The sequence below is a fragment of the Notothenia rossii genome, assembly GCF_949606895.1.
Source record: "Notothenia rossii genome assembly, chromosome: 9".
NCBI lineage: Eukaryota > Metazoa > Chordata > Actinopteri > Perciformes > Nototheniidae > Notothenia > Notothenia rossii.
This window is the reverse complement of record NC_136907.1, coordinates 34042550-34066919: the sequence shown is the minus strand read 5'-3', so window position 1 is coordinate 34066919 and position 24370 is coordinate 34042550. Positions and strand designations below refer to the sequence as shown.

The 24370-nt window shown below is 39.2% G+C and overlaps 2 protein-coding genes and 1 long non-coding RNA gene across 11 annotated transcripts; all 3 read left to right on the top strand.

The window, feature by feature from the left end:
• On the top strand, positions 1-8103 carry LOC307019173 (uncharacterized protein). Of its 9 annotated transcripts, none has more exons than XM_079649837.1 (15): positions 1-90; positions 1342-1626; positions 1785-1908; positions 2189-2266; positions 2390-2747; positions 2843-2938; positions 3020-3252; positions 3796-3974; positions 4062-4152; positions 4236-4580; positions 4662-4779; positions 4957-5053; positions 5509-5606; positions 5697-5891; positions 6338-8103. In XM_079649837.1, the coding sequence occupies exons 5-13, from the start codon at positions 2702-2704 to the stop codon at positions 5549-5551; spliced, it is 1248 nt and encodes a 415-aa protein (XP_079505963.1). In that variant the 5' UTR covers positions 1-90; positions 1342-1626; positions 1785-1908; positions 2189-2266; positions 2390-2701; the 3' UTR covers positions 5552-5606; positions 5697-5891; positions 6338-8103. The 9 variants fall into 9 exon arrangements, with proteins under 9 accessions (XP_079505963.1, XP_079505960.1, XP_079505961.1 ...); XM_079649834.1 differs by lacking the exon at positions 1-90 and adding an exon at positions 601-658; XM_079649835.1 differs by lacking the exon at positions 1-90 and adding an exon at positions 6054-6230 and having other exon boundaries at positions 964-1626.
• Positions 8104-12676: 4573 nt separating this feature from the next.
• Positions 12677-14053, top strand: LOC307018549. Its single transcript, XR_013802430.1, has 2 exons — positions 12677-13733; positions 13954-14053. It is a non-coding gene; the product is annotated as an uncharacterized lncRNA (long non-coding RNA).
• A 6990-nt stretch (positions 14054-21043) lies between these two features.
• Positions 21044-23455, top strand: LOC307020468 (proteasome subunit beta type-3-like). The gene is made up of 4 exons (XM_079651833.1): positions 21044-21190; positions 22257-22439; positions 22700-22807; positions 22909-23455. The coding sequence occupies exons 2-4, from the start codon at positions 22429-22431 to the stop codon at positions 23126-23128; spliced, it is 339 nt and encodes a 112-aa protein (XP_079507959.1). The 5' UTR covers positions 21044-21190; positions 22257-22428; the 3' UTR covers positions 23129-23455.
• Positions 23456-24370: the final 915 nt, after the last annotated feature.

Here is a 24370-nt window from a genome sequence, read left to right as displayed (position 1 = left end):
CAACAAACCATTGCGTAGCTAACTAGTAGCGCTAGCTTTAGCTAACGTTAGCCAACGAAACGAACTGCCAAGTAAAATTGGAAAACACTGGTAATTAATTATTCTATCATTTGTAAAACTACGATGTTAAAAACGACAATTTCAAAAATACAGATTCTAATGGTCAGATATAGATATACAGATACTAAAGATAGGCAGGTACTTGCTTTCAAGCACAACACAGGGGAAAACAAACTTAGCGGGAGTGTTTACGAGTTCGGCGTAATGACGTACAACGGCCTCGACAATTTCTGTAGTCCTATTCAGCCATTCGGTAACAACCATCGTTTTTCAGACACGTAAACTCTTCAAAAATCCCCAGTGGGGTCACTGCTGATGTATTTAATGTCGTAGAACAAAACGTCAATTACCTCTTAAACTTGTGTCAACCACAGACCTTATTTCGAGCTATTTTCCAAAACCCTATGGAAAAAATGCATTGCTTTTTGAGGAAGGAACCGGAAGTGCTAAAAATGCTAACTTACTTCCGGGTTTTAAGGCGCGTCACTGCGGTTCTCTATATGGACAGCCTTCGTTTGGCGGAAGTGACGTATGTGGTCTCCGAATGCATCTTCAGGAGGATGCGGCCGCTGAATTGGGACACAGCTATAGTGCAGTGGTGAGTCCTACAACCCGGAAATTAGTTAGCATTTTACAACTACTGGTTCCCTCGTCTCAGAGTCAATGGGATTTCTCCATAGGATTTTGGAAAATAGCTCGAAATAAGATCTGTGGAAAACGAACCTGCTTCATAAATGCACCTTTTGTTCAGCCGGATAATCTCCACATATCTACCCTACTTTTATAATTTTTGAATCATAAATCTAATGGCCAGAAGCAAAATGCTAACGTTATGCTATAAACGAACTACAGACCATGGATGTATAATAAGAACCTTTAGAATAATTACCTTTTAGAAGTACACCAAAACATAACTGCTAACAATGTAAATGCTGTGTTGGAAACAAAGTTAATGTAAGAAAATGTTGAGTTAAATACTTTTGGCACTGTATATACAAAGCTTGGAAAAATGCCTATTGTGGCTGTCATACTTGCATACAGTGGCAACTAATAGTATTGTGAAGAAATGTCATGACAACCATCAACAGACTGTTACTGCACGCTGATTGTTGTGGTCCTATTTAGGACAAAACGTTCAGAGCTGTCCTTGTTCCAGTCCGCCCCTGATTGATTAGTGCTTTAACTCGTAAATTACACCCAATGTTAAAGCTTGTTGATGATATGTGAGATTGTAAATTGTCATGCATTCTAAAGTGTTCACTGTATTTTTTCTTTCAACAGATACCAAACCAAAGCAAGATCAAACAGCACTTTTAAGAGCCTTTTTCAATTTCTTCTCTTCTCCCTCCTCAGAGCTATATTCCCTACATTTCTTCCTGTCTTCTCCCCATTTTTACCATCTTCATCTCTGTCTCTTTACCACTTTCTCTTTTGTATTTATACGCATGCAAACACACACACCTGTGTGTGTTTTGATTTCTAGTTCCTGAAATGGCTGCTAAACAAGGCAAGGAACAGCTAGAAGATGCAATTTTCCTTGCCGATTTACTTTGTAAACAACTGAAGGTACATTTTTTTATTTCAATTGCATTGGTTTTGTGCCCGATGTACTGATTAGGTTGATTGATTATGTGCTTGTAATTTTGTAATGCTTGTAAGTGAATAGGAATACCCTGGGAATGAAAAGCAGCTTGTTGTGAAAATGCATGACTACTTTATTGAAGGAGGAAGAAGACAGGGCTAGAGCAGCATCTAACAGGAGCAGAATCCGCTGGGTTGGCAAAGATGCTCAGGGGTGTCCTCTAAAAAGGAGGAGCAGAAGTCGGGCAACCTGCCGACGTACTAAAGGTTTGTGCATGTATACAGGTATTCATGATTAACATATCATTTTTGTTTTGATTGTTCGCAATATGATTGGTACAGCATGTTTCAGCTTAGAGAGGTATTGAACAAATATCTGTTATTCTGTCGTACATATAAAAATAGGCCATTGTAATAAATAGTTAGAGTTGGTTAGAACTGTTAGAACTCTTTTAATGCATAACATTTGCCTGCGATTGCCTCCTGTTCTCTGTAATTATTATCTGTTACCAATATATCTATTATTATTATTATTATTATTTTTCAGCCAGAACTGTTGCCATTGACAGTCCAGTGACTGTGGAACCAGCTGGAGCAACCTCTGCAGTACCCCCTCAGCTTTTTGGTAGGATGACATTTACTATCATTGAAAGTTAGGAAATGTGTCAACATAACATCAAACGAATACGTGATGCAATATGAGTACGCTTTTGTGATGCTGAACATTTTCTTTTTTGTTTGTTTCCAGAAGATGAGATTCAGCAATTGCAGGAACTTTTGGTTGATCAACCATCAACCTCTTCCTCATGGTGCCTGCGCCAAAGTGCTGCCCAATTGGAGTGGCAAAAGGCAAGGTCCCATCACTTGGACAGCTTGCTGTCTTCAACTAGGGTACCGGAAAGGAGATGCTCACATTGCTCCGCTCCTGCGGTCCTTCGCTGCAGAGAATGCATGCCCCTTGAATGGTTGTGTCATCACTGACATTTCTAAACACAGCATACACACCCTTCATATCAGGGAGTCCTTCAATTAAGGATATTTCAAATGTATTCCCCCAACAATGTCACTAGTCAAGACAAATGACATGTTCACTTTGAGACACCAAGGTATTTCACTTAACACAATTTAGCCCCAAGTGGTTATTTTATAACTTTCCTAATGTGCTGGTAGTTTAAGACATACTTTTAACCTCTCTTCACAGATCGTCTTCTGCCCACTGGTAGGCCTTCACACTCGTGTAACCCTGAAGGTGTTACAGAGTCTATAGGCAGGCCTGTCATTTTCGTCTGCATTAATGGTATGATTTTAAGTGTTCTTTTTGTCACCCTAATACAGGTAATGAATGTGATTGTTTTTACTAAACTGTATTTGTTATTAGGGCGTTATGATTTGCATCTCCCCAAGAGGGTGTGCAACACATGCCATTACGAATGGACACCTGATTGGGGAGACCTCATTAGAAGCGGTTACTGGCCAGCTTCTGTGAACGGAGACACGTTATATTCCACGGATGTCTTCAAATCTTTTGAGGACCTGAAGACTGTGGCACCAGGTTTGTCCAGACAGGCCTTTTTACAGATGCTGGAATGGAGGACACAGCATTATGGAAGGGTAAGATGACTTTCACTGAGTATTGCATAAGTAGAGGGCATTGTGAAAAGATGCATTTTATTTTGTGTAGATGAAACATGTTGATTGGAAATATGTTTATGTCAAAATAACTAAATTGAAAAGCTTACAATGTTACTGAAAGTAGTTTAACTAGTGTTACATTAGAGCTAAAAACCTAGCACTGGTAGATGTAGGACATACTGTATAAGATCAAACATATCATAATCCAACTTTTGTTCTTTACTGAAGAACACAATTTGTATGATGAAAAACATTGTGCTTTTCTGTGGGAAAAAATAGGATTATGTGATGTATTGTACTGTAGAGAAAGTAGAGTCATGGTGCATATGACAGAAGCTGAAATAATGCTCCTTCTCTTCCAGCATCTGCCAATCCTAACCTCACCTTCACTTTTCAGGATATCGTGTGTTAGGGATACTCCTAATAGCCCCCGTCTTGCCCCCAACCACTGTGAAAGTCTTCCTGTTTCCTCGTATTATTCTGACATGTGTAAGGTAACAATTTTGCTTCTCAAACTTCCAGACAGGAAAAATCCATGGAGATGTCTTCCAAAGAAGCTTTCTGGAGTATATGGCCTGCCAGTACGAGTGCCAGAAAATGACGTGTGAGGAACCCTTCTCATGCCCAGCTTCTACTCCCAAAATGTTGGCTGTGTCAGTGGATGGGAATAGGAAACAGTACCGTTTCCGACAGTCACAGAGGTACATCTTTTTTGTATGTCAATTGAATTTAAGAAGTAGCCTATCAATGATGATAATAATGAATTGAATATTTATTTTTGAATTTAGGATCGATGAACCACTTTTTAAAGGGCCCTTCATCATGGAAGACTCGGCTGTCAGAGACTTTGTTGAGAAAGTCAGAACAAATGTAAAATGTGTAAGCACAACATTTTTTTTCCTATCATTTTTCTAGCCTTTACTTGTTTTGAGAGTGTAAGATTAAAATGTCTTTAATTGTAGACCCCAGGAAAAGGTACATGTTGTACCAGCCAGTGGTCAGCAGCTCGAGAGACAGCAAGAAGAGCCAGCAGGCTTGATGAAGAGGGTTTAGAGGTGGCTGTATGTAGACATGGAGTGCTACTGAAAGCTCTCAACATGTTCAGAGGAGAAATATTGGCCTACCTCTTGTTCCTTCAAACGCAGTTTCAAGCTACAAACGTGCATTTTTATTGCACAGATATTGCTTGTAAATACTGGCCCTACCTCGAGAAAGTGGCAAAGACAATGCCAGAACTGCGACCTTTGCTGAGCATGCAACCGTTTCTCTCGGTCATGCATGCCAAGGCCCATTCCACAAAGTGTGAGGTAGGCCCACTCTTATATTATTGTGATTGTAAGAATTTTTTTTAATTAATCTATAACATATAATATATATGTATTTGTTAGATTGTGTGGAGTGGGAGAAATTTGGAGGGTGCTGGTTCGACGGCCGGGGAAGAAGTGGAGATGGTGAACAGCTTTCTGTCACGTTGTGCCATCAAAGCTAAGTACATGACAAAATCAGGTATGTCCTCTTGTCATTAGACCAACATAATTCTGTCTTGAAGTTATTATCCATCTCTTACTTTACTTTATCTTTGTCTTTGATGTAGTCTGTTTCAACAGTACTAGAGTTTTTATGAGTTGATTTCCAAATACCCAAGTTATATTATCTGCTTGTCAATTTTACTTTTAAAAACAGCTCGTAATGACATGTTGACTGTCCATGCAATGCCATGGGATGGAACAGACGGAAGCAGGAAAACCTTCATGTCGTGTTGGCCAAGAGATATGTCAAGGTAATTGGCCATGTAAGTATAGGCATGACAAGATTAGATTTGTAAGACTAATGTGCAAACCTGTCACAAACAAATAATTGTCCAAGCTGGTAAAGTGTTGGATACTGAGTGCTTGCGCAGGTCTGGAAAAGTTTGAATGATTAATTACTGTTTTCAAGACATGAAAAGTTTTGGAAATTTGGGTGAAAATCTTGAAAATACATCTGTATCGGCAACATATTTTTTACAACAGACAATCGCAATGTTGGAGGGTGAGACTCAAAAAATGAAGGACACCTGCGAAGACCTTGGATGCCCTGAGTACAAAGTCCAACAATGGGTTAATGATGTTAGAGACTGTGCAACAAACGGTATGCTGTTTCCTAACTTGATAACATAACATTGTTATTTAACGTATAGTATTAACACCTATGTTTTCTTTGTCCTCAAACTGTGTTTCTTGTTATTTACCCAAGACAACACATCAGGCGACAATCAGTCTCTCCAGATGTCCATTGAGCAGCTATTTCTAGGGCTGTGCCAAAAGAAAGCTTGCCTCTCTATAGACAGACTGGTAAGTTATTATTATTCAGTTGCAGTCATGTAATTAAAAAATTCCATTGAACATTGTTTCTGTAATCTTTTTTACAATTACGTCATATAGACAGCAATAAGATTTGGCAGTTGCGTCGCAAAAGGTTAAGGGAGGAAAAGACCAAACTCTTAGCGACAATACGCCAGTACAACACCGGACAGCCTCCTGAAGGAGAAATCCAGGAAGAAGAGGTGGAGAGAAGACTGTCTGCAGAACAGCAAACAACAGACAGTCTAATATGGCCATGGGAAGTGCAAAGTGATGGTAAGAGCTTCTCTTGTTTGTGTTTATATAATATGTTTATTTTCTGGCACTAAGCAAGACCTATAACACCAGCTTCCCAGTCAATGGACTATGACCGGTCACTTATCCTACTGGTGCATGTCTTGGTCGGTAATGGTATGCTTGCTGTTCCTCTCTCTTCAGAATCGGTGTCCATTTTGGCCCCAAAAAAATTATTTGATGCCTACATGGGCAAAAGGAGACTTGTGGAGGAGAGGGCCATAATTGTGAGGGAGATGAGGCAGCACTGCCTTTATCTGAGAAGTCAAGCTGACAAGATCAGGATGCAGATGCAATATGTGTGATGTGGAGGACATAGTGGTAAATTCCATGATGCCATAACCAAATACTACTTAACATCCACAGTGTGTACTAGTAACAAAAATGAGATGCCTTTTCACTATTCTATTCTCTATGTTCTGCCCTAGACATGACTCAAGAAGGGAGAGATGGATTAGCTAGTCTTCTAAAGAAAAGACTTGCTGACGTGGACACACACATCCAGCATCTTTCTTCGGCTTACAGCCTGGCAATCGGACCAAATGTCCCTCAATGGCCTGATGATTCTGTGGAGAACCATGACCAAGACAGTGACATCAGTGATGACAGTGAGGAAGACCCTGATCAGGACATCACACACACCCTACCCCCACCTTGAGGAAAGGACGCTGGGGCACAGCGCCTCTCTCCCCCACCCTACCCCCTCCTTGAGGAAAGGATGCTGGGGTACAGCGCCTCTCTCCCTCACCCTACCCTGAAGGACACTAGGGTGTACAGCAGGGGGGGCCAACCAGTTTGAGGTTGAGAGACAATAATTTCCCTGCGTTACTGCAAAGAGCCACATCATACAGATAGGCACACATGCTGGGTGTATGTCCCCCCACCTCTCTCTCTCCTTTCTGTGTGCTCCCTCAGTCTCTTCCTCTATGTGCCAGTCTCTCTCACACATAGAACATGAACATCTAAACATTTACAATAATTGACCCACACACTCAGACACACCCTCCCTCACACAGACACACATATCTCTGCTCAGTCAGAATTCTTGTTAATGTCACACACCATGATATTGACTGAAATGCACTTAACCTCTCCTACCAGTAATAAGACCAGAGGCCAGTTATCGTCAAACAATAACATTGTGTGCACTCTCACACACAACTTCTCACTTCAAATAATATGAAAAAAAGTTGTTATCTTACTATGCATGTTGCTTCTTTGAACTAAGTGAACATTCTGGAATGAATTGCCTTGAACAATCCTTAAAAATGTGCCTTGTGAGGAATATGTAAACGTTTGTATTTAAAACAAACCCATGACTAAGGTTGGTTCAAACATTGCTATGTTTTGTATTTTAGTTAATTCTCCTCACATGATAACTGTCTCAACCTTTACCTAACCCTCTGACTGACAGAAGCTTTGCTGACAGAGATGCACTTTCTCTATTTTTTATTTCTTCACCACAATTCACCTATTTGGGAGTCCTTCTGTGTCAGCAACCAGCTTTCCGTGAGCAGGCCCTCTCTCACACTCACACACACACCTACCTACAACTACAAAGTGTTGCCGTTTAGGGTTGAAAACATTATATTGAGTTATTACGGTTTTATCTGAGTTATTATCTTCAGAAGCAGAACTCTCCCTTCACTGTCACATTGCGAGTGCAGTAAAGCCTGCCTCCGGTGCTGCAGGATCTGCATTCTGATTGGCTAAATCACTTCTATGTTGAAAACTCTGTAACGATTGGCCTGGAACTTGTGTGTTGTTTACCCTTGGTGAACTGGGATACATATGCGCAAAAAAACACACAAAATAAAAATTCTATATGAATTGAAGTTCACAAACCATGTCAACTCACTAATTTCTTTGTTGATGTTCACATATCTGTTATCTGATTAAATAAATGCTATTTTAGCCCACTCCCTTCCAACTGGACAGATGTTATCCAATACCCATAGTCCGACAGGTATTCACCTGGCTTTCTTAAAGTAAAACAGGTACACAAGTTAACAAAATACTACATTTATTGTCATGTTTCTCACACTATGAATGTACCATTACAACAGCATTTGTCTACATATAAGAGGCAATGTAAGCTGTGTCCAAGTTCTGACACCCATGTGCAACATCTCAACTGGCTCATATCTTGTCTTATTAATGTTTCTCATAACTAATTGTATTAAAATAAACTAATTTTCCATCCACCAGCTTGTCACAGGAGTCTCAATGTTCGTCACACCCTCTGAATGTACCATTACAACAGCATTCAGCTACATATAAGAAAACATACAAGTGTGTCCAAGTTCCGACACCCTGTGCAACATCTCAACTGGCTCATATCAGAATCAGAAATCCTTTATTAGTCACACGGCGGGGACATTTCCGCTTGTTACAGCTAAAGTGGCATAGCAGCTAAACAAAATGCATACCACAGAATAAGCTAACATATTAATTATATTATATATAATTATATTTAAAAACATTTTAGAAGGCCTCACGAAATACTTTAATGTAAATTAAAATGTGAAGGAATGTGTGTAATGTGGTGATTGCTATAATTGACATTATTCACCCAAGGATCTATGGGTTGGGGTATTGTTCCGCACGGACATTTTAGTTAACCGGACTTCCTGTTGTGAAATCCGAAAACATTTTAAAAGAATAAAATAATACTTTATTCCGAGTGTGCTTGCTTTTCTCTTTGAAAGTCATCACATAACGGCATTGTAATACACGGTTCGGCTGCATTAAATATTACATATCTGCCGTAGTTCTCTATTTATAGAGCCCTGATGAGACTTCTAGACAAACAGGAAGAACTGCCGCCGAAACTGAATATGTGACGTGGATCATAAATATATCAGCAATTAAACAACATCTTGCATTTCTTTTCACACAATACGTCTCTTTGCAGTATCAATACTAATTCAGCTGACTTTTATATTTGATCCAATTGGTAGATAGGCTGTATGTACACCATAAAGGTGCACAGCTGATAGAAAGGGACACCTAGTGGTTAAATCACGTTATTGAATTTTATTATTTTTATTATTAGATATTAATAGGAGACACAGTCAGACACACTAATAAAGCTTTATTTAAACATTAAAGAATACTTTAGGTTAAGGTCTTCTTTTGAATAAGAAAAAAGCTTTGGGGATATACATATTAAGCTGACGAAGTACTAATATATTGCTTTCCTGCAATGTTAACTACTGTATGTGTAAGCACTTATTTTAACTGATATTATACATATGCATTATACTCTTATAAGATGTATGTAGATAGTATAAGAAATGTGCAGAATATGACAGTTTAATGGTGGAGGTATACACACATATTGATAGATGTCTTGTAATGCACTGTTGAGGAACCTGCGACCAAAGTTTTTCATCTCCGACCTTGTTAGGTATTGAACAATCAATAAATAAAGAACACAGAATTATTAAATATAAAACACAGAATTTGTGTGATTATACTAAATGGTTTACAAATAAACACCACTGCATATTTACAACTGTTACACATGCTGATGTAACGCAAATGTTTCCACCTTGGGATCAATAAAGCATATCTTATCTTAAGATGATCGATGCTACTGCCATATTTACAAAATTTGCCTCTGAACCTTGACAAGTGCATGTTTCAGGCTTATCAATGAACAACAGGAGGGGTCACAGACATAAGACCAGCTGTTAAATAAAGCTCTTCTGACCTTAGCTGTCATGTGGGTATACAGGACTGTCTCAGAAAATTAGAATATTGTGATAAAGTTCTTTATTTTCTGTAATGCAATTAAAAAAACAAAAATGTCATACATTCTGGATTCATTACAAATCAACTGAAATATTGCAAGCCTTTTATTATTTTAATATTGCTGATTATGGCATACAGCTTAAGAAAACTCAAATATCCTATCTCTAAATATTAGAATATCATGAAAAAGTATACTAGTAGGGTGTTCAACGAATCACTTGAATCGTCTAATTAACTCGAAACACCTGCAAGGGTTTCCTGAGCCTTGAAAAACACTCAGCTTGGTTCAGTAAACTAAATCACAAGTATGGGGAAGACTGCTGATCTGACTGCTGTCCAGAGGACCGTCATTGACACCCTCCATCAGGAGGGTAAGACACAAAAAGAAATTTCTCAAAGAGCAAGCTGTTCACAGAGTGCAGTTTCAAAGCACATCCACAAAAAGTCTGTTGGAAGGGGGAAATGTGGCAGGAAACGCTGCACAACCAAGAGAGATGACCGCAGCCTTAACAGCATTGTGAAGAAGAGTCGCTTCCAGAATTTGGGGGAGCTTCAAAGACAGTGGACTGAAGCTGGAGTCCAGGTATCAAAAGTCACTGTTCACAGACGTGTCCGGGAAATGGGCTACAATAGCCATATTCCCATGGTCAAGCCACTTCTGAACTCAAGACAACGGAAGAGGCGTCTGACTTGGGCTAAGGAAAAGAAGCACTGGACAGTTGCACAGTGGTCCAAAGTCCTCTTTTCAGACGAAAGCAAGTTTTGTATTTCATTTGGAAGTCAAGGCGCCAGAGTCTGGAGAAAGGCTGGAGAGGAGCAAAATCCAAGTTGCTTGAAATCCAGTGTGAAGTTCCCACAGTCAGCGATGGTTTGGGGAGCCATGTCAGCTGCTGGTGTTGGTCCACTGTGTTTCATCAAGCCCAGAGTAAATGCAGCTGTGTACCAAGAGATTTTAGAGCACTACATGCTTCCGTCTGCTGAAAAGCTCTATGGAGATGAGGAATTCATTTTCCAGCATGATCTGGCACCTGCCCACAGTGCCAAAACCACCAGTAACTGGTGTACTGACCATGGCATTACTGTCCTCGATTGGCCTGCAAATTCCCCTGACCTGAACCCCATAGAGAATATGTGGGGTATTGTGAAGAAGAAGCTGAAAGACACCAGACCCAACAATGCTAATGAGCTAAAGGCCGCTATTGAAGCATCCTGGGCATCCATAACACCTCAGCAATGCCACAGGCTGATTGCCTCCATGCCACGCCGCATTGATGCAGTAATCCGTGCAAAAGGATTCCCAACCAAGTACTGAGTGCATTAATGGACATTTTCAAATGTTTGATTGTGTTTTGCTGTTATAAATCTTTTTTTTTTACTTGGTCTGAGGAACTATTCTAATTTTTTGAGATAGGATTTTTGAGTTTTCTTAAGCTGTATGCCATAATCAGCAATATTAAAATAATAAAAGGCTTGCAATATTTCAGGTGATTTGTAATGAATCCAGAATGTATGACATTTTTGTTTTTTTAATTGCATTACAGAAAATAAAGAACTTTATCAAAATATTCTAATTTTCTGAGACAGTCCTGTATATTAATGCTGCCCATTATGGGCACAAGCAATTTTCACCCATTTATTAATTATATGTTTTACATTTGAGTGTTTCCTATCCCCTAAACCTCCAGGGATGTACAGATGTAGCACTGAATTTCGGACTCCAGTTTACAGCTTCCTGCCTACGGCCTGCCAAAGACCACTATACACAAGTTATTGAGCCGTTTCCGCTCTACATCCTGAACTCCTCCCTTCGATGCAATGCACTTCCGTTTTGGCGGACTGGGTTTGTTTTGCTAGCTAGCTCCGTTGTGCCGACAAAGCACTGATATCGCAGAGACAAAGAGGATATAACAATTACAACATGAAGAAAAGTGGTTCGGGAACTACGTGTGCGGTAGTTGGTTGCAATCACTCGAGAAAGCACCTGAACGAGTGGTTAGATAGAGAGTGCTACGACCACAAACCAGCACCCAGCACCCAGCCATGTTGTTCATTAAATACAGATAAACACAACAAATACTGCATGCATTGTATTTTTTAATATTATATATGAATATTTTCATAGTGATGTAATTGTGTGGGCTGCTTTTATATTTTAATTTGTAATACCTGTTAGGATTAAACATGTGATCTTTCTTGTTGAAGCCATTTCTTTAGTTTCCTCTCAACAATTAATTAATTCAGTGTTATTTATGTACAGTATGAGCTTAATATGAATGATGAACTGTGTTAAAAGAAATTGTAGCACTCTAAGGAACATATGAAATGCAATAATGCAATAACAGTGCAATAATGAAATTAAATTACATCAAACTTTATTTTCACTCAAACAGTACAGGCACATATGATATATTGCACGGCATAAAGAGATCATGTAAATTGTGCATTATGTAAACAACAGACAACTGTTGGCTCCTGTGGGCATGACCTAAATAAGGCAGTTTATTTTGGTTTTAAAATGCTGAGATATTTACTGCAGAACTGTAACCTTCCCTCAACAAAATCGTCAACAATTTTCGGGAGCATGTGGGCAAAGTAGAATGTGCGCAGCCTTATGATATTCCTTCAGACTGTCCATTGCTTTTCCATCTATTGCCATGGATTGAACGAAGTAGGAGCAAATTTTGCTGTACGTTATGCTGGGCCACGTCGTCATGTTATCCTCCCAGTTTTGCACTGAATTCGGGTGGGGGAGAGTAACGCCATCTCCAGTCAAAGAAGTAGAATCGTGTTCCCAAGCTAGCATCACTGTTAGCATCGAAATCGCTGTGTTTACACCAGTGCCCGTCTGACTGTTTACACCGGTTTACACCGACAGACGCTGTGCAAAAGACTTCCGGCGGAAATAAAGTGCATTTGTGTAGGGTTATGGCGCTACCCGTGTTTTGGCGCGTAAACTTGTCTATAGAGAGGCGAAGTCCCTCCCCTTCCGGGAGTCTCTATGGGACCCCGGAAGCGGAAAATTATACATTGAAGTCAATGGAGAGAGAAAAGTTATCTTTTGATCCCGTTTGAATTGTGCCACGAATGACACATATGATGTTTGTCAATCTTAAACAATCATTTCCATGCAAAAAAAAGTCACAATTTGTCGTAAAAATGCTGAAATATAAGACTATGAATAATACGCAACTAGAAAGACTACAAATCCCAAATGCATTCTGGGTCGCGTAAGTGATGTCATAGGCGATAATGCTCCAAGACTGGTTGTGACTCGCAAAGCAAAGAGGAAGAAGAAGACTGATTTATTCCCTCCAATAAATATAAGAGATTGCTCCAATAAATTCACTTTTACAAGATGCCTGTGTGCTTTGTACCAGGTTGTAATCACAAAGGAGTCATACCACTTGCTCGTTCTATCGCTTCCCGTCTTATGAAAGGACCAGGAGTCGTCGGACCAAACATATCAGGTAATATACATGTTTTGCATGGAACATAGTCAAGTTAGCTACCTAGCTAGTAGCGAGCATGTTAGTTAGCATTATATTACATTACTTAGCCTTGTCATTTGTATTAGCCTTAACATTAAGTAAACCAAAATGTTAAACAGTAAGAGTAGTCATGATCGTAAGTATTTTGTGAAACATTTGAAGAGTAGCCTATCGCCCCCTCCACCAGGTGCTAAGGGGGCGGGAGGTAGGCTAACGCCACATTAGTATCAGCGATCTTTTCTACTTAATGCTATCTGCACAAATGGTTAACATTGACCATTAAAAGATCAGGAAGTTCAGGGAGAGTCGAAGGAAGGAAGGCAGGCAGCTTTGCATGACATTCTTCTGGACGTGTTTCATTGTGATGATAGTGAGAGTGAGTCAATCTGTTTGTTGGAAAGACAGTAGTTGAGTGATTACTGAGAGAAAATTATTAAAAGAGATAATTATTCAGTGTTGTTACTTTAAAGTGTTGTTACTGACCTTTTTCTCTTTTATTTTCTTTACCTCACCTGTAACTGCTGAGACCCTGAGGAACATGCACACTGGTCTGACCTGCTCTGGCAACCTGATTTCCACTGTACGTAATAGTATTTGGTTATGGTATATTATTTATATACATCAAAGGCACAATGCACCCCTCAGAGACACACATGTATTGAGTGGGATATTTTGCATTGGTCATGTGAAATCATCTTTACAGACTAGAAAACTGTAGGAGCGGCAACTTGTTTTGAAATTGAATTTTTAATATCCGATAATAAAGTTGATCTGTTTTCTTTATTCTTCTTTCTTCCCAGCTCCATCCATCACCATTCTCTGTTCCTGCAGGTCCTGCTTGCTAATCAATATTCATATTTTTTTACACAATTACAAATAAAGTCAATGTATTGTATGACATGAAGTTGTGCTTCATTGAGTCAATAATAAATTCATTCTGCCTTCAGCTGCAAAATTATTGTGGACTGCACCGACATCCATGTAGCTGCCCCCCAGTAAGATGAACCAAGCAAAGTTGACATACTCAACATACAGCTGTACTCTTAGGTTTACATGAAGAATTTGTGAAATATTGGTAATAACAGGTTTAAATGATTATTAGTAATTAATTATATAATTTTCTCATCGTAGATGAGCAGACAGGGAGCAGATGAGAAAAGCAGAATATGCAGCTGCCATTTTCCACATGGAAAAGAGAAAGGGCCAAGTGTATTTGAGTGGACAAAAGAGAAATCCCAAATACGAAAAATAAAATTATACAATTTACAGATATGTATACAAATAAATATATATCCTATATACACCATCATGTATAATGATGGTGTATGATGTAGAAGGAAGTGTGGTAGATAACAAGTAAATATAGAGTTACATACAGATCCATGTTACAGCAAAAGATGGAATAACTAAGAAGCACGCAGTATAATAATAATTACACGCAACAATTAAATAACTGCTCAGCATCTCCACCAAAATCCCAATCTGCTGTGTCCTGTTTTCCTCCCCTCTGCATAACACCCCATCACACATACGAAACACAACGCAGAGTCCGAGGGTGTTAAGAGTATGTTTATTGAAATGTCCTCCTCTCTACTGGCCAACACAGGGAGCATATGCTGGGTGTAGAATTGTTCCAGGAGGAGGAGATTTCCATGCCATGCAGGGTCTTTGGGGATGGGGAGGATGATCCCCTCCTTCGTGGTCCACAGTAGCAGAGACTCCGGTCTGTGATGTGCAGCTGTTATATAATATACCAGACAGATATACAAAGACCAGTATAGAGGAATGTTAAGCCCTCCCACTATTTTCCAAGAGGGCGTTGCCAGATTTTCAATTTCAGGTTTTAACCAGGAGATGGCGCTTCATTCACAAATACAGAAAGACAAGTTTCATGGACTTTCAGTTGTGTTTTGAAGAGCATTTGAACACATCAATATTTTAGATCAACTAAAGTATATCTAATCTTGTAATTCAATAATATATAGTCTTTATATATTAAATAATCATAATTATAATGTAAATGTTTACATTACACTTCTTTATTTGTTATGCTCATACTTTAACCTTTACAATCGTTTGCTTTAATATGCAGTATATTTTTGTGTTTGCTTCCTCCTGCTCCCTTTCGGACACATACTGTATGATTTATTATTATTATTAATATGAAGATATTATTAAGATAAGATAAGATGTTACTTTATTGATTGAACATTTTAGTTTAGAATGTAAGGTCCCACGGTAATTCAGAAGGCTCACAGGTCACATTCCGACCATTATTTAAAACAATAGGTGCTTTCACACCTTCTACAGTTTGATTTGTATAGAGGGAGCTCTGTCAGTTTTCGAATTACCCATTTGCTTTCGGGGAGCCCTATTTTTCAGAGCACATCCTGCTACTAAATATGTCACACGCACGCTCTGTTGACTGGCGCAGCAGCGCGGATGCGATCAATTGCTATAAAAACACTCTTCTACTAATAAAGACGGTGTCACTATGCCGGCGGATGTGGCCGTTGTTGAAGCCTCTTCAGGCTCCGCATCGGCAGGCCTCTTTGTCATTTTTAGACTCTTTCGCTTCTTTGCTTGTGAATCCAAAAGCTGTGACGCTTGGCTGTTTTCGTTTTGCCATATTTTTTTATTACACAGCCAGAGTTAAAAAATATATCAATATGAACATTTCAAATACCGCGCCGGCATCACCACCATAATCATAGCAACGTAAGTAAGAATGCAACGCCGCCACATACAGATGGCAACACCCAGACATATTCACAAATATAAAACAAATATTCAGAAACTGTAATGAACAATAACTATTATTTATTTCAAGAACTGTTATTTACAGAAACTCAACATTTCTAATCTGTGTGACACAAATATGCACGATTGTTTTGGGCTCCCCCTATTTATCTCAAAGTCAGCCTTCAGGGGAGCTCCCTCCCTCTTCGGGGGAGCCAAGCTCCTCCTAGCTCCCCCCCATTTCGAACAGTGTCTGTGGCTGAATGGCCAGCGATTAGGTGCGGCACATTTGTCATAGGTGATCAGAGCTAACTGCCTGCCGTCAGATTTCATTTAAAAAACAGATCTGATTTTAAGACTATTTCTGCGCTCATAAAGAATGATAAGAATAAGAATAATGCGTATTGAACTGGTTTCATTAATTAGTGAGTTTATTTAATACTAGAACCGCCAATCGGGTCAATTTGTGTGATGTGTGTTGTGTGTGTGCAATGTAACTTTTTTTCAATAAAATATTAAAGTCTCCCAGTCCCTGACTTTTCCTGAAAGTGTGTTATGTAGCACCCTATGTTGTTAAAAATTGCATTCTAATAGCGGGATTTGACAGGTTTAGGTAGGCCTATACAAAAATCTCTGGCGGTTCTAGTGTTAAGGTAATTAGGTACAGTAGAAGCCCTTTTTTTTATCAGTAACGAATTTAGCAGTTGAACGTAAAAGTCAACTAACTGAGGGTCACTTGCAATGACAGTGTTGTGTCTAACTGTAAGCTTGTCACTCAGAGTAACCTACCGTTAATTTAGCTGCTGGAGAAAAAAGATCAAGGGGGGAGGGGGGGAGAGAGCTGTGGTTGATGGGCCATTAGTTGTGTAAATACACAGCTGAGAGCTGCCGTTTCATTCAGACTGTTTAAAAAACTGTAACAACGGACTATTTTTCTTAGCATGTCAATTTAAATCAATACATACAACTATTTTTTAAATCAATACATACAACTATTTTTTAAATCAATAAAAGACATTTTCTAAATCCATAAAAGCATTTCAATTAATATTGGGAGTCATGTCGTTACTTTGTTGAGAATTTGGCCGTGTAATAAGCGGGATAATTTGCAGCGACTTGTTCCTTATGGGGAAAATAACACCCGTCATGTGTGTGTAGAGGTGTGTGTGGTTAAAACACTTTCATGAAGTGAAGGAATTTCCTTCTATAAAACAGCTGTGGGCAGCAGTGAGTGTCACGGACATGAATTCATAGATCAAGGCAGACTGGTGCACACACTCTCCTGTCCTGCCAGGCGACACGCCCGTTCTAAGCCGTGTCCCTCACTCCTCACATCCCAAGCATCCCCACAAGTGTATTATGTTGTTACATCGTTTCAGATGTTATGTTTCAGTTGTGCTCTGTCTATGTTCAGTGATGCAAACTTGTCACCTTTCGGCGAAATTTGCCGTTTTGAATCCAAAACAAGTCGTTTGTGTGATTCATGTATATCTGCAATACAAATGTTTTTGGGGTATGGGGGGGCTGGGACCCGGAGTAATCTGCGGCCGTGAGCTGTTATGTGCCATCATGACACGCATGGTGTTCTTTTTTTATATATTATAATGAAGTACGAGCTGTGTGCTCAAGGCTCTGCTGCTCCGAGATGATGGTCTAGCTTCAGCAGCTACATAACCTACGGATGCGTTCGTTAATATTAACTGTGCGTCCGGAGTCACTGTGGCACAGACTGGACCGCTGATGAACAGCTGTTAGAACGGGCTGTTCAGGTGTTCAGAGCAGAGCTCCCTGTCGGAGCGGCAGAGCGTGATGTGAACTGAAAAGTTTTTCTGTGGCAATATTATTTAAGGAATCGTTGAGCTAGCTAGCTAGCATACATTGTCACTATCTGCTAACGTTAGCTTTAGCCTTCTATTTCTAATAGTTTTTTTCATAGGCTATAAACGTGGTATAAGTATATATATTGTACTTGAGTAAAAGTAGAAGTACTCAGATATTGTACTTGAGTGAAAGTAGAAGTACTCAGGTCTTGTACTTGAGTAAAAGTAGAAGTACTCAGATATTGTACTTGAGTAAAAGTAGAAGTACTCAGGTCTTGTACTTGAGTAAAAGTAGAAGTACTCAGATCTTGTACTTGAGTAAAAGTAGAAGCACACAGATCTTGTACTAGAGTAAAAGTAGAAGTACTCAAATCTTGTACTTGAGTAAAAGTAGAAGCACACAGATCTTGTACTAGAGTAAAAGTAGAAACTTACTCAAATCTTGTACTTGAGTAAAAGTAGAAGCACTCAGGTCTTGTACTTGAGTAAAAGTAGAAGCACACAGATCTTGTACTAGAGTAAAAGCAGAAGTACTCAGGTCTTGTACTTGAGTAAAAGTAGAAGTACTCAGATCTTGTACTTGAGTAAAAGTAATAGTCCCGGAGTGTAGGAATACTCTGTTACAGTAAAAGTCCTGCATTCAAAATGTTCCTCAAGTAAAAGTAAAAAAGTATTATCATCAAAATATAGTGAAAGTAGCGACAGTAAAAGTAGTCATTGTGCAGATTGGTCCATTTCAGAATAATAGATATGATATGTTTTATAATGATTGATCATGAAAGTGTTCTCAAAGCTGCTAAAGGTGCAGCTAGTTTGAATGACTTTGTATACTGCAGGGTAGCTTGTGGATTTACTCCAGGTGGAACTAAAGTCTGATTTAACACTTGATTATATTTCACTTAATTAATCCAGATCTGTGAAGTAACTAAAGGTATTAAATACATGTAGTGGAGTCAAAGTACACCATGTACCTCTGAACTGTAGTGGAGTAGAAGAACAAAGTAGCAAAACATTGAAATACTTAAATAAAGTACAAGTATCTCAAAATTGTGCCCAAGTATAGTACTTGTTGAGTTTATGAACTTAGTTACTTTACACCATGTGGCTATAAATATAGAAAGACTTAAGCCTTGCACAGAGGCATGAAAATACATTTTCAAAATGCTCAACAGTGCTGCCAAAATTATAAACTGACTGCTCCACAATTTAAAATAAATGCTTTTATATATTTCTATTAGATGTGACTCTTTGGCGTTTCTGTTATTATTAACACTGCTGCTTTAGTTGTTCTGACTGCTAAAATCCTCTGTTATTCCGTGGGGTGGGGGAGCCGGTGGCTCGGATCCTTGTCACCTTTTTCATACCTGATGAGTTTGCATCCCTGTATGTTAAAAAGCCTCAGTCACCTTAATTCATGTAATAAAAACATCTCAGGTCAGTAACACTCAAAGCTAAATGTGCAATACCATGTTCAGCTATGTTACTATTTATAATGTTATTGTTGTTACATCAGAAGATGTACATATTGAAATGATTTCTTAACTTACAGTAGGCTATTTTTTACAATGTGTGTTGGAAGGATTTATTAAATTACAATGAATATTGTCATTGTTGAAGGCTTTTAGAGAAGGGTGAACTATAAGCCTGAATTACATAAAATGTTATACCTAAAAACATAAAAGCCACAATAAATAAGTCACAATTATTGTAGTTATTTTTACCTCCCGTATTGCTTTCAACCCACCAGCTTTTATGGTGTTGTTACGTCACTAACTGTAAGCTTGTCACATACAGTCTATGGTCACTCAGAGTAACCTACTGTTAATTTAGCTGCTGGAGAAGAAAGATCAGGGGGTGAGGGGGGGAGAGAGAGCTGTGGTTGATGGGCCATTAGTTGTGTAAATACACAGCTGAGAGCTGCCGTTTCATTCAGACTGTTTAAAAAACGGTAACAACGGACTATTTTTCTTAGCGGATGCATGTGAATTTAAATCAATGCATGATACAACTATTTTTTAAATCAATAAAAACATTTTCTAAATCCATAAAAGCATTTCAATTAATATTGGGAGTCATGTCGTTACTTTGTAGAGAATGTGGCCATGTAATAAACGGGATAATTTGCAGCGACTTGTTCTTTATGGGGAAAATAACACCCTTCATCCAGATGAGGATCCCTCCGCCACACTTTGGGATCCTGATCGACCGACGAAACTCCATTAAAATATACATATTTTTGGTGAATTACTGAGTTTAGGCACGTTAATAACGTTTTAATGAAGTTGAATACAGTATATTCATATGTGTCAGTGATTTCATGTCAATTCGGCGAACATAAACATAAATGATCGTGGTGAAGATGATGATTAAATTAGGATTAAAAATCGAGAGCCGGGCTGCATTTCCTCCCGTTCGTTTTTTTCGAATAACAAAATTATTTCATTAAATAACAACATGGTGATGTTTTGCAAATGATTACATGTCTCTTATTTAGCACAGTAGTATGATATCCGTGACATATGGATCTTAACAAAATTCCGCTGTACATCCAGCATACTGTATCTCACTTTATTTCACATGAGCTCCAGTGTGGAACCCCACTGCACCCCCTGGTGGATCAATGATCCATTGCAGCTGGCTTCATTATAATTACATTTATCTATCACGGGGGCGGTCTCAAGTCAAGCTGGAGGTTTTCCCTTGAGCGAGGGCAGATCACGTACCAATCACGGCCCTCGCGTTTCAAACTGTCTGAAATGAATTGCTACATCTGTACACAATTTTAATACTGGCAACTTCTTATTATGTTCTTAAAACGTCTTTTAAAACTAAAATTCCCAGTAGAGACGTGCCATAGAACATGTTGCGAACATGGTTGCGAAACACACAATAGCCAGCATGTGTAGTTCTGGGGACGGGTTGGGGGAGGGGGGTGGTGGACCCATCCGAATCCAGTTTTGAATAGTCTGCCGTGGTTCCATCCCATTTCAAAGTGCCGCCTGTTCGGCGCTCGGCGTAACCCACGGCGCACTGCCACTCAAACATCCAATCACAGAGCTTGAGGACTCGTCATGGGGTTTGTCAAACATAGCGGAGAGAATACTTCTGTGTGTATGTGTTTGTGTGTGCCAGGTGTGATTCACATGGGGGTATGGGCACATAAGGGGGGGAAACACATCTAGTGTATGTGTGTGTGTGTTGTATCTGATCCGGATGTTTACTAATTCCATTTCTTTATGGCGGTTATTGGTGTTAAAAAGTTGACTAAATCATCAAAAATTCAATTGAAGTGCTGATCAGCAATAGCTTGGTTTCAGTCACGTGACTTCTATGACGCGCGAAATTCAAGTGGAGCTCAGGAAGTGAAAACGCAATCATTCATCAACGCAGGAATCATGGAGGACACCGACAATTTCAAACAATTAAATGAACCTGCACGCCGCAGATATCGTGAAAAAATCACAACACACTCACAATGGTAAGAGCACCAGACATTAGATCACATGCCAATGTGTTTTTAGGTAAATGGTCAAATGTAACTAGTATTTAAGGGTAACAGTTACAAGAGATGGCTAAGCTAATGTTGGTAGCCAGCTAGCTTATAGACTTCTCCATCCTGCTTAAACTTAGCAAATATTCAATGAAAACATATTTTAAGTTTGGGGTTGCAAGTAACTTCAATCTCACAACTCTAAACGTTTCAATATATTCAATGTTGTAGTTAATTATACAAAACATTTCATTGTGATGGTAGCCGGGGCATAGCTGCAATGCTAAATACTTAGCTTACCTAGCTTCACACGAGCTAACGTTGTGTCTTGTAGGCTAACTTAACTGTTACAATCATTCCCCGAATTCACTTTAATGGCATTATGATTCAATAAATCCGGTTCACTTAAAGGGCTGATGTTGTGTTTGGGTCAACATCAGCTAACGTTTGGTTAATTAGACATTGCTAGTTTGGTTAGCTAAAGCTTCAACCTACTAAGCTAGTCAGCAATTTGTTAATGTGAGTCCACTGACAGCAGACAACTGCAACAACTTCAACAACCCAGCAACGAGGTTTCACTATACATCATTACATTTAAACATGTATAACGCGGGATAATAAAGACTTTGGTTCAATAATAATGTTCTACCACTACACTTTATTTTATCTTACTTTTATTTCTTTTGATCATTGAAATGATTTTAGATGAACGTTATGCTCCATGTTTACACATTTGGGTGGTTGGAAATAACCCTGAGTCCTGTTTTTGGTCTTTAAATGAAATACATAGATTTCAGTCATTTATTTTGAGGACAACATTATTCAGTATCTTATTTGCATGTTGCAAATAATACATATTCTTAGGATATTCTTTTCATGTTATGCTGTATAGAAGGGCCTCAATTTAAACATAATTTTTATTTCAATGAATGTGCTTAAAAATGAGCTTTATGTTTAAATAGTTTGATTTGTCTCTTTAATCAGTTATTGGATCTATCAATGGTTTAAGCTCTGACTAACTTAACTCTTCTTACGTTTCTCCTTCTTCATCCAGTCTATTATGTCCTATAACGGAGGGGCCGTCATGGCCATGCGAGGGAAGAACTGTGTGGCGATAGCAGCGGACCGGAGGTTTGGCATCCAGGCTCAGATGGTCACCACAGACTTCCAGAAGATCTTCCCCATGGGAGATAAGCTGTATATTGGGCTGGCAGGACTGGCCACTGATGTTCAGACAGTGAGTGTGTAGACCTCCACCTTGTTCTCTCAAAGTGGCTAAACAGTTGTGAACACCAGGCTACAACTCTCAGATCTAGACTAAGTAAGACTTCTCATTTAGAGAAAGCCTGGAGTGTCAAGTACAATACTACACCTATAATGTTTATACCAACAACAAAAGTGTTGTAGTTGAATAGTATTACTATGCATTCTAATAAATAGGGGAGAAAACGTTATTAGAAATTCTGCTATCCATGGACGTCTTTGCCTTGTGTGTAGATCCCAGAGGCTTAAATTCAGACTGAACCTGTACGAGCTGAAGGAGGGTCGCCAGATCAAGCCCAAGACCTTCATGAGCATGGTGTCCAACCTGTTGTACGAGAAGAGGTGAGTGCACTGAACTTAATACAGACCCATGTCCACATTTAAGCTGCTTACAGTAGGCACAAATACCTGCATAAATGGTAAATATGTCATGCTCTCATCAGGTTTGGGCCATACTACATCGAGCCTGTGATCGCCGGAATAGATCCAAAAACCTCCGAACCATTCATCTGCTCCTTGGATCTGATTGGCTGCCCCATGGTGACAGAAGACTTTGTTGTGAGCGGAAGTTGTGGTTCTCTCCTTGTTGCATTATTATTTGCACAGTGGCAGCTCTTTAACCTGCATTACAGTACCTTCATATTCACTGACCACACTCACTAGAGAAAGTAGGACTGTGTGATATATTGCGATTGTAAAAAAGATGTTTACTGAAAAGACTAAATGATACAAAGATGACTGAATAATACATGGTTTCTTATTTACATTTACAATAACCCTCAATGGCCATACATGGGAGCGTCACCAGACCAATTGTCATCTCTAGAATATTGTTGAATGAATTAAGCCTGAATGTAGATGAAAGTTGTATATTGATTAGGGCTACACAATTTACAACACACAAAGAGATGTTTACTGAAAAGACTTGAACACAAGATGTTTGAACACAAAAATATGTTTACTGAAAAGATTAAATGATACTGAATAATACATGGTTTCTTATTTACAAGACTACAGCTCCATGACTTTACTCCAATGGGACGACAGACACTGACAGATTAGACAAGGCACAGCAAATAACCCCAATATTGTCAATTAATGCTAGTGCCTCACCTGGTTTTGTTAGCATGTGCTCTATGGGCACAGCCCTGCTTTGCAGAATCTGATATTTTCTTCTGACTATTCCTATGACTCTTTCGACATGAATACGCACATTAGCTATTTTTCTTGTCTCTTCCACCTCGTATGCTGACAGCTGATTTTTCCCCCTGGTGAATGCAGGCATCTTTAGTGAAGCACAGTAAAATCCCACACTATCGCCAATATCGAACCCACGGTCTGCTAGGACAATATCTCCAGGTAACAGGTTTTTTAGGAGCCCACTCTGTATTGTGATCTTTTTATCACTAACTCTTCCTCCCCAGGCACAAGATATGTAAGTGACATAGCCTTGGGGAGCAACACCAATCAGAAATGTAACAGTATGGTGATGCTTGTAGTTGGACCATGTTTGTGCTCTTGCTAGTAAATTAGAGGGCCTCTCAATAAAAACTTCAAAACAGTCAACAATCACAGCAACTCTACATCCAAATGCCTGTCTGAATCCCATTGGCATTGTAGCTTGAAGAACATGTCGCTCTGGCCACTCAATTATAAATTCTGTACTCTCATGAAGTATGTCAATTAACTTATGCCAAATTCTAGAAGCAGTGGAGAGAGAGATGTTGAACCTGAAGGCCAAATCTTTCAGAGGGAGATTTAGTCTCAGCCTCAGCAAAACTAAAATGAACTGTTCAAATTTGGAGAGCACAGACATAGGGCCACAGGTGATGTAGGGCTCGCACAGTTGAAAAACCTGAAGTAAAACTAAGAAGTTGGGGAGCCCGGTGTAAAACTTTGTCTTCT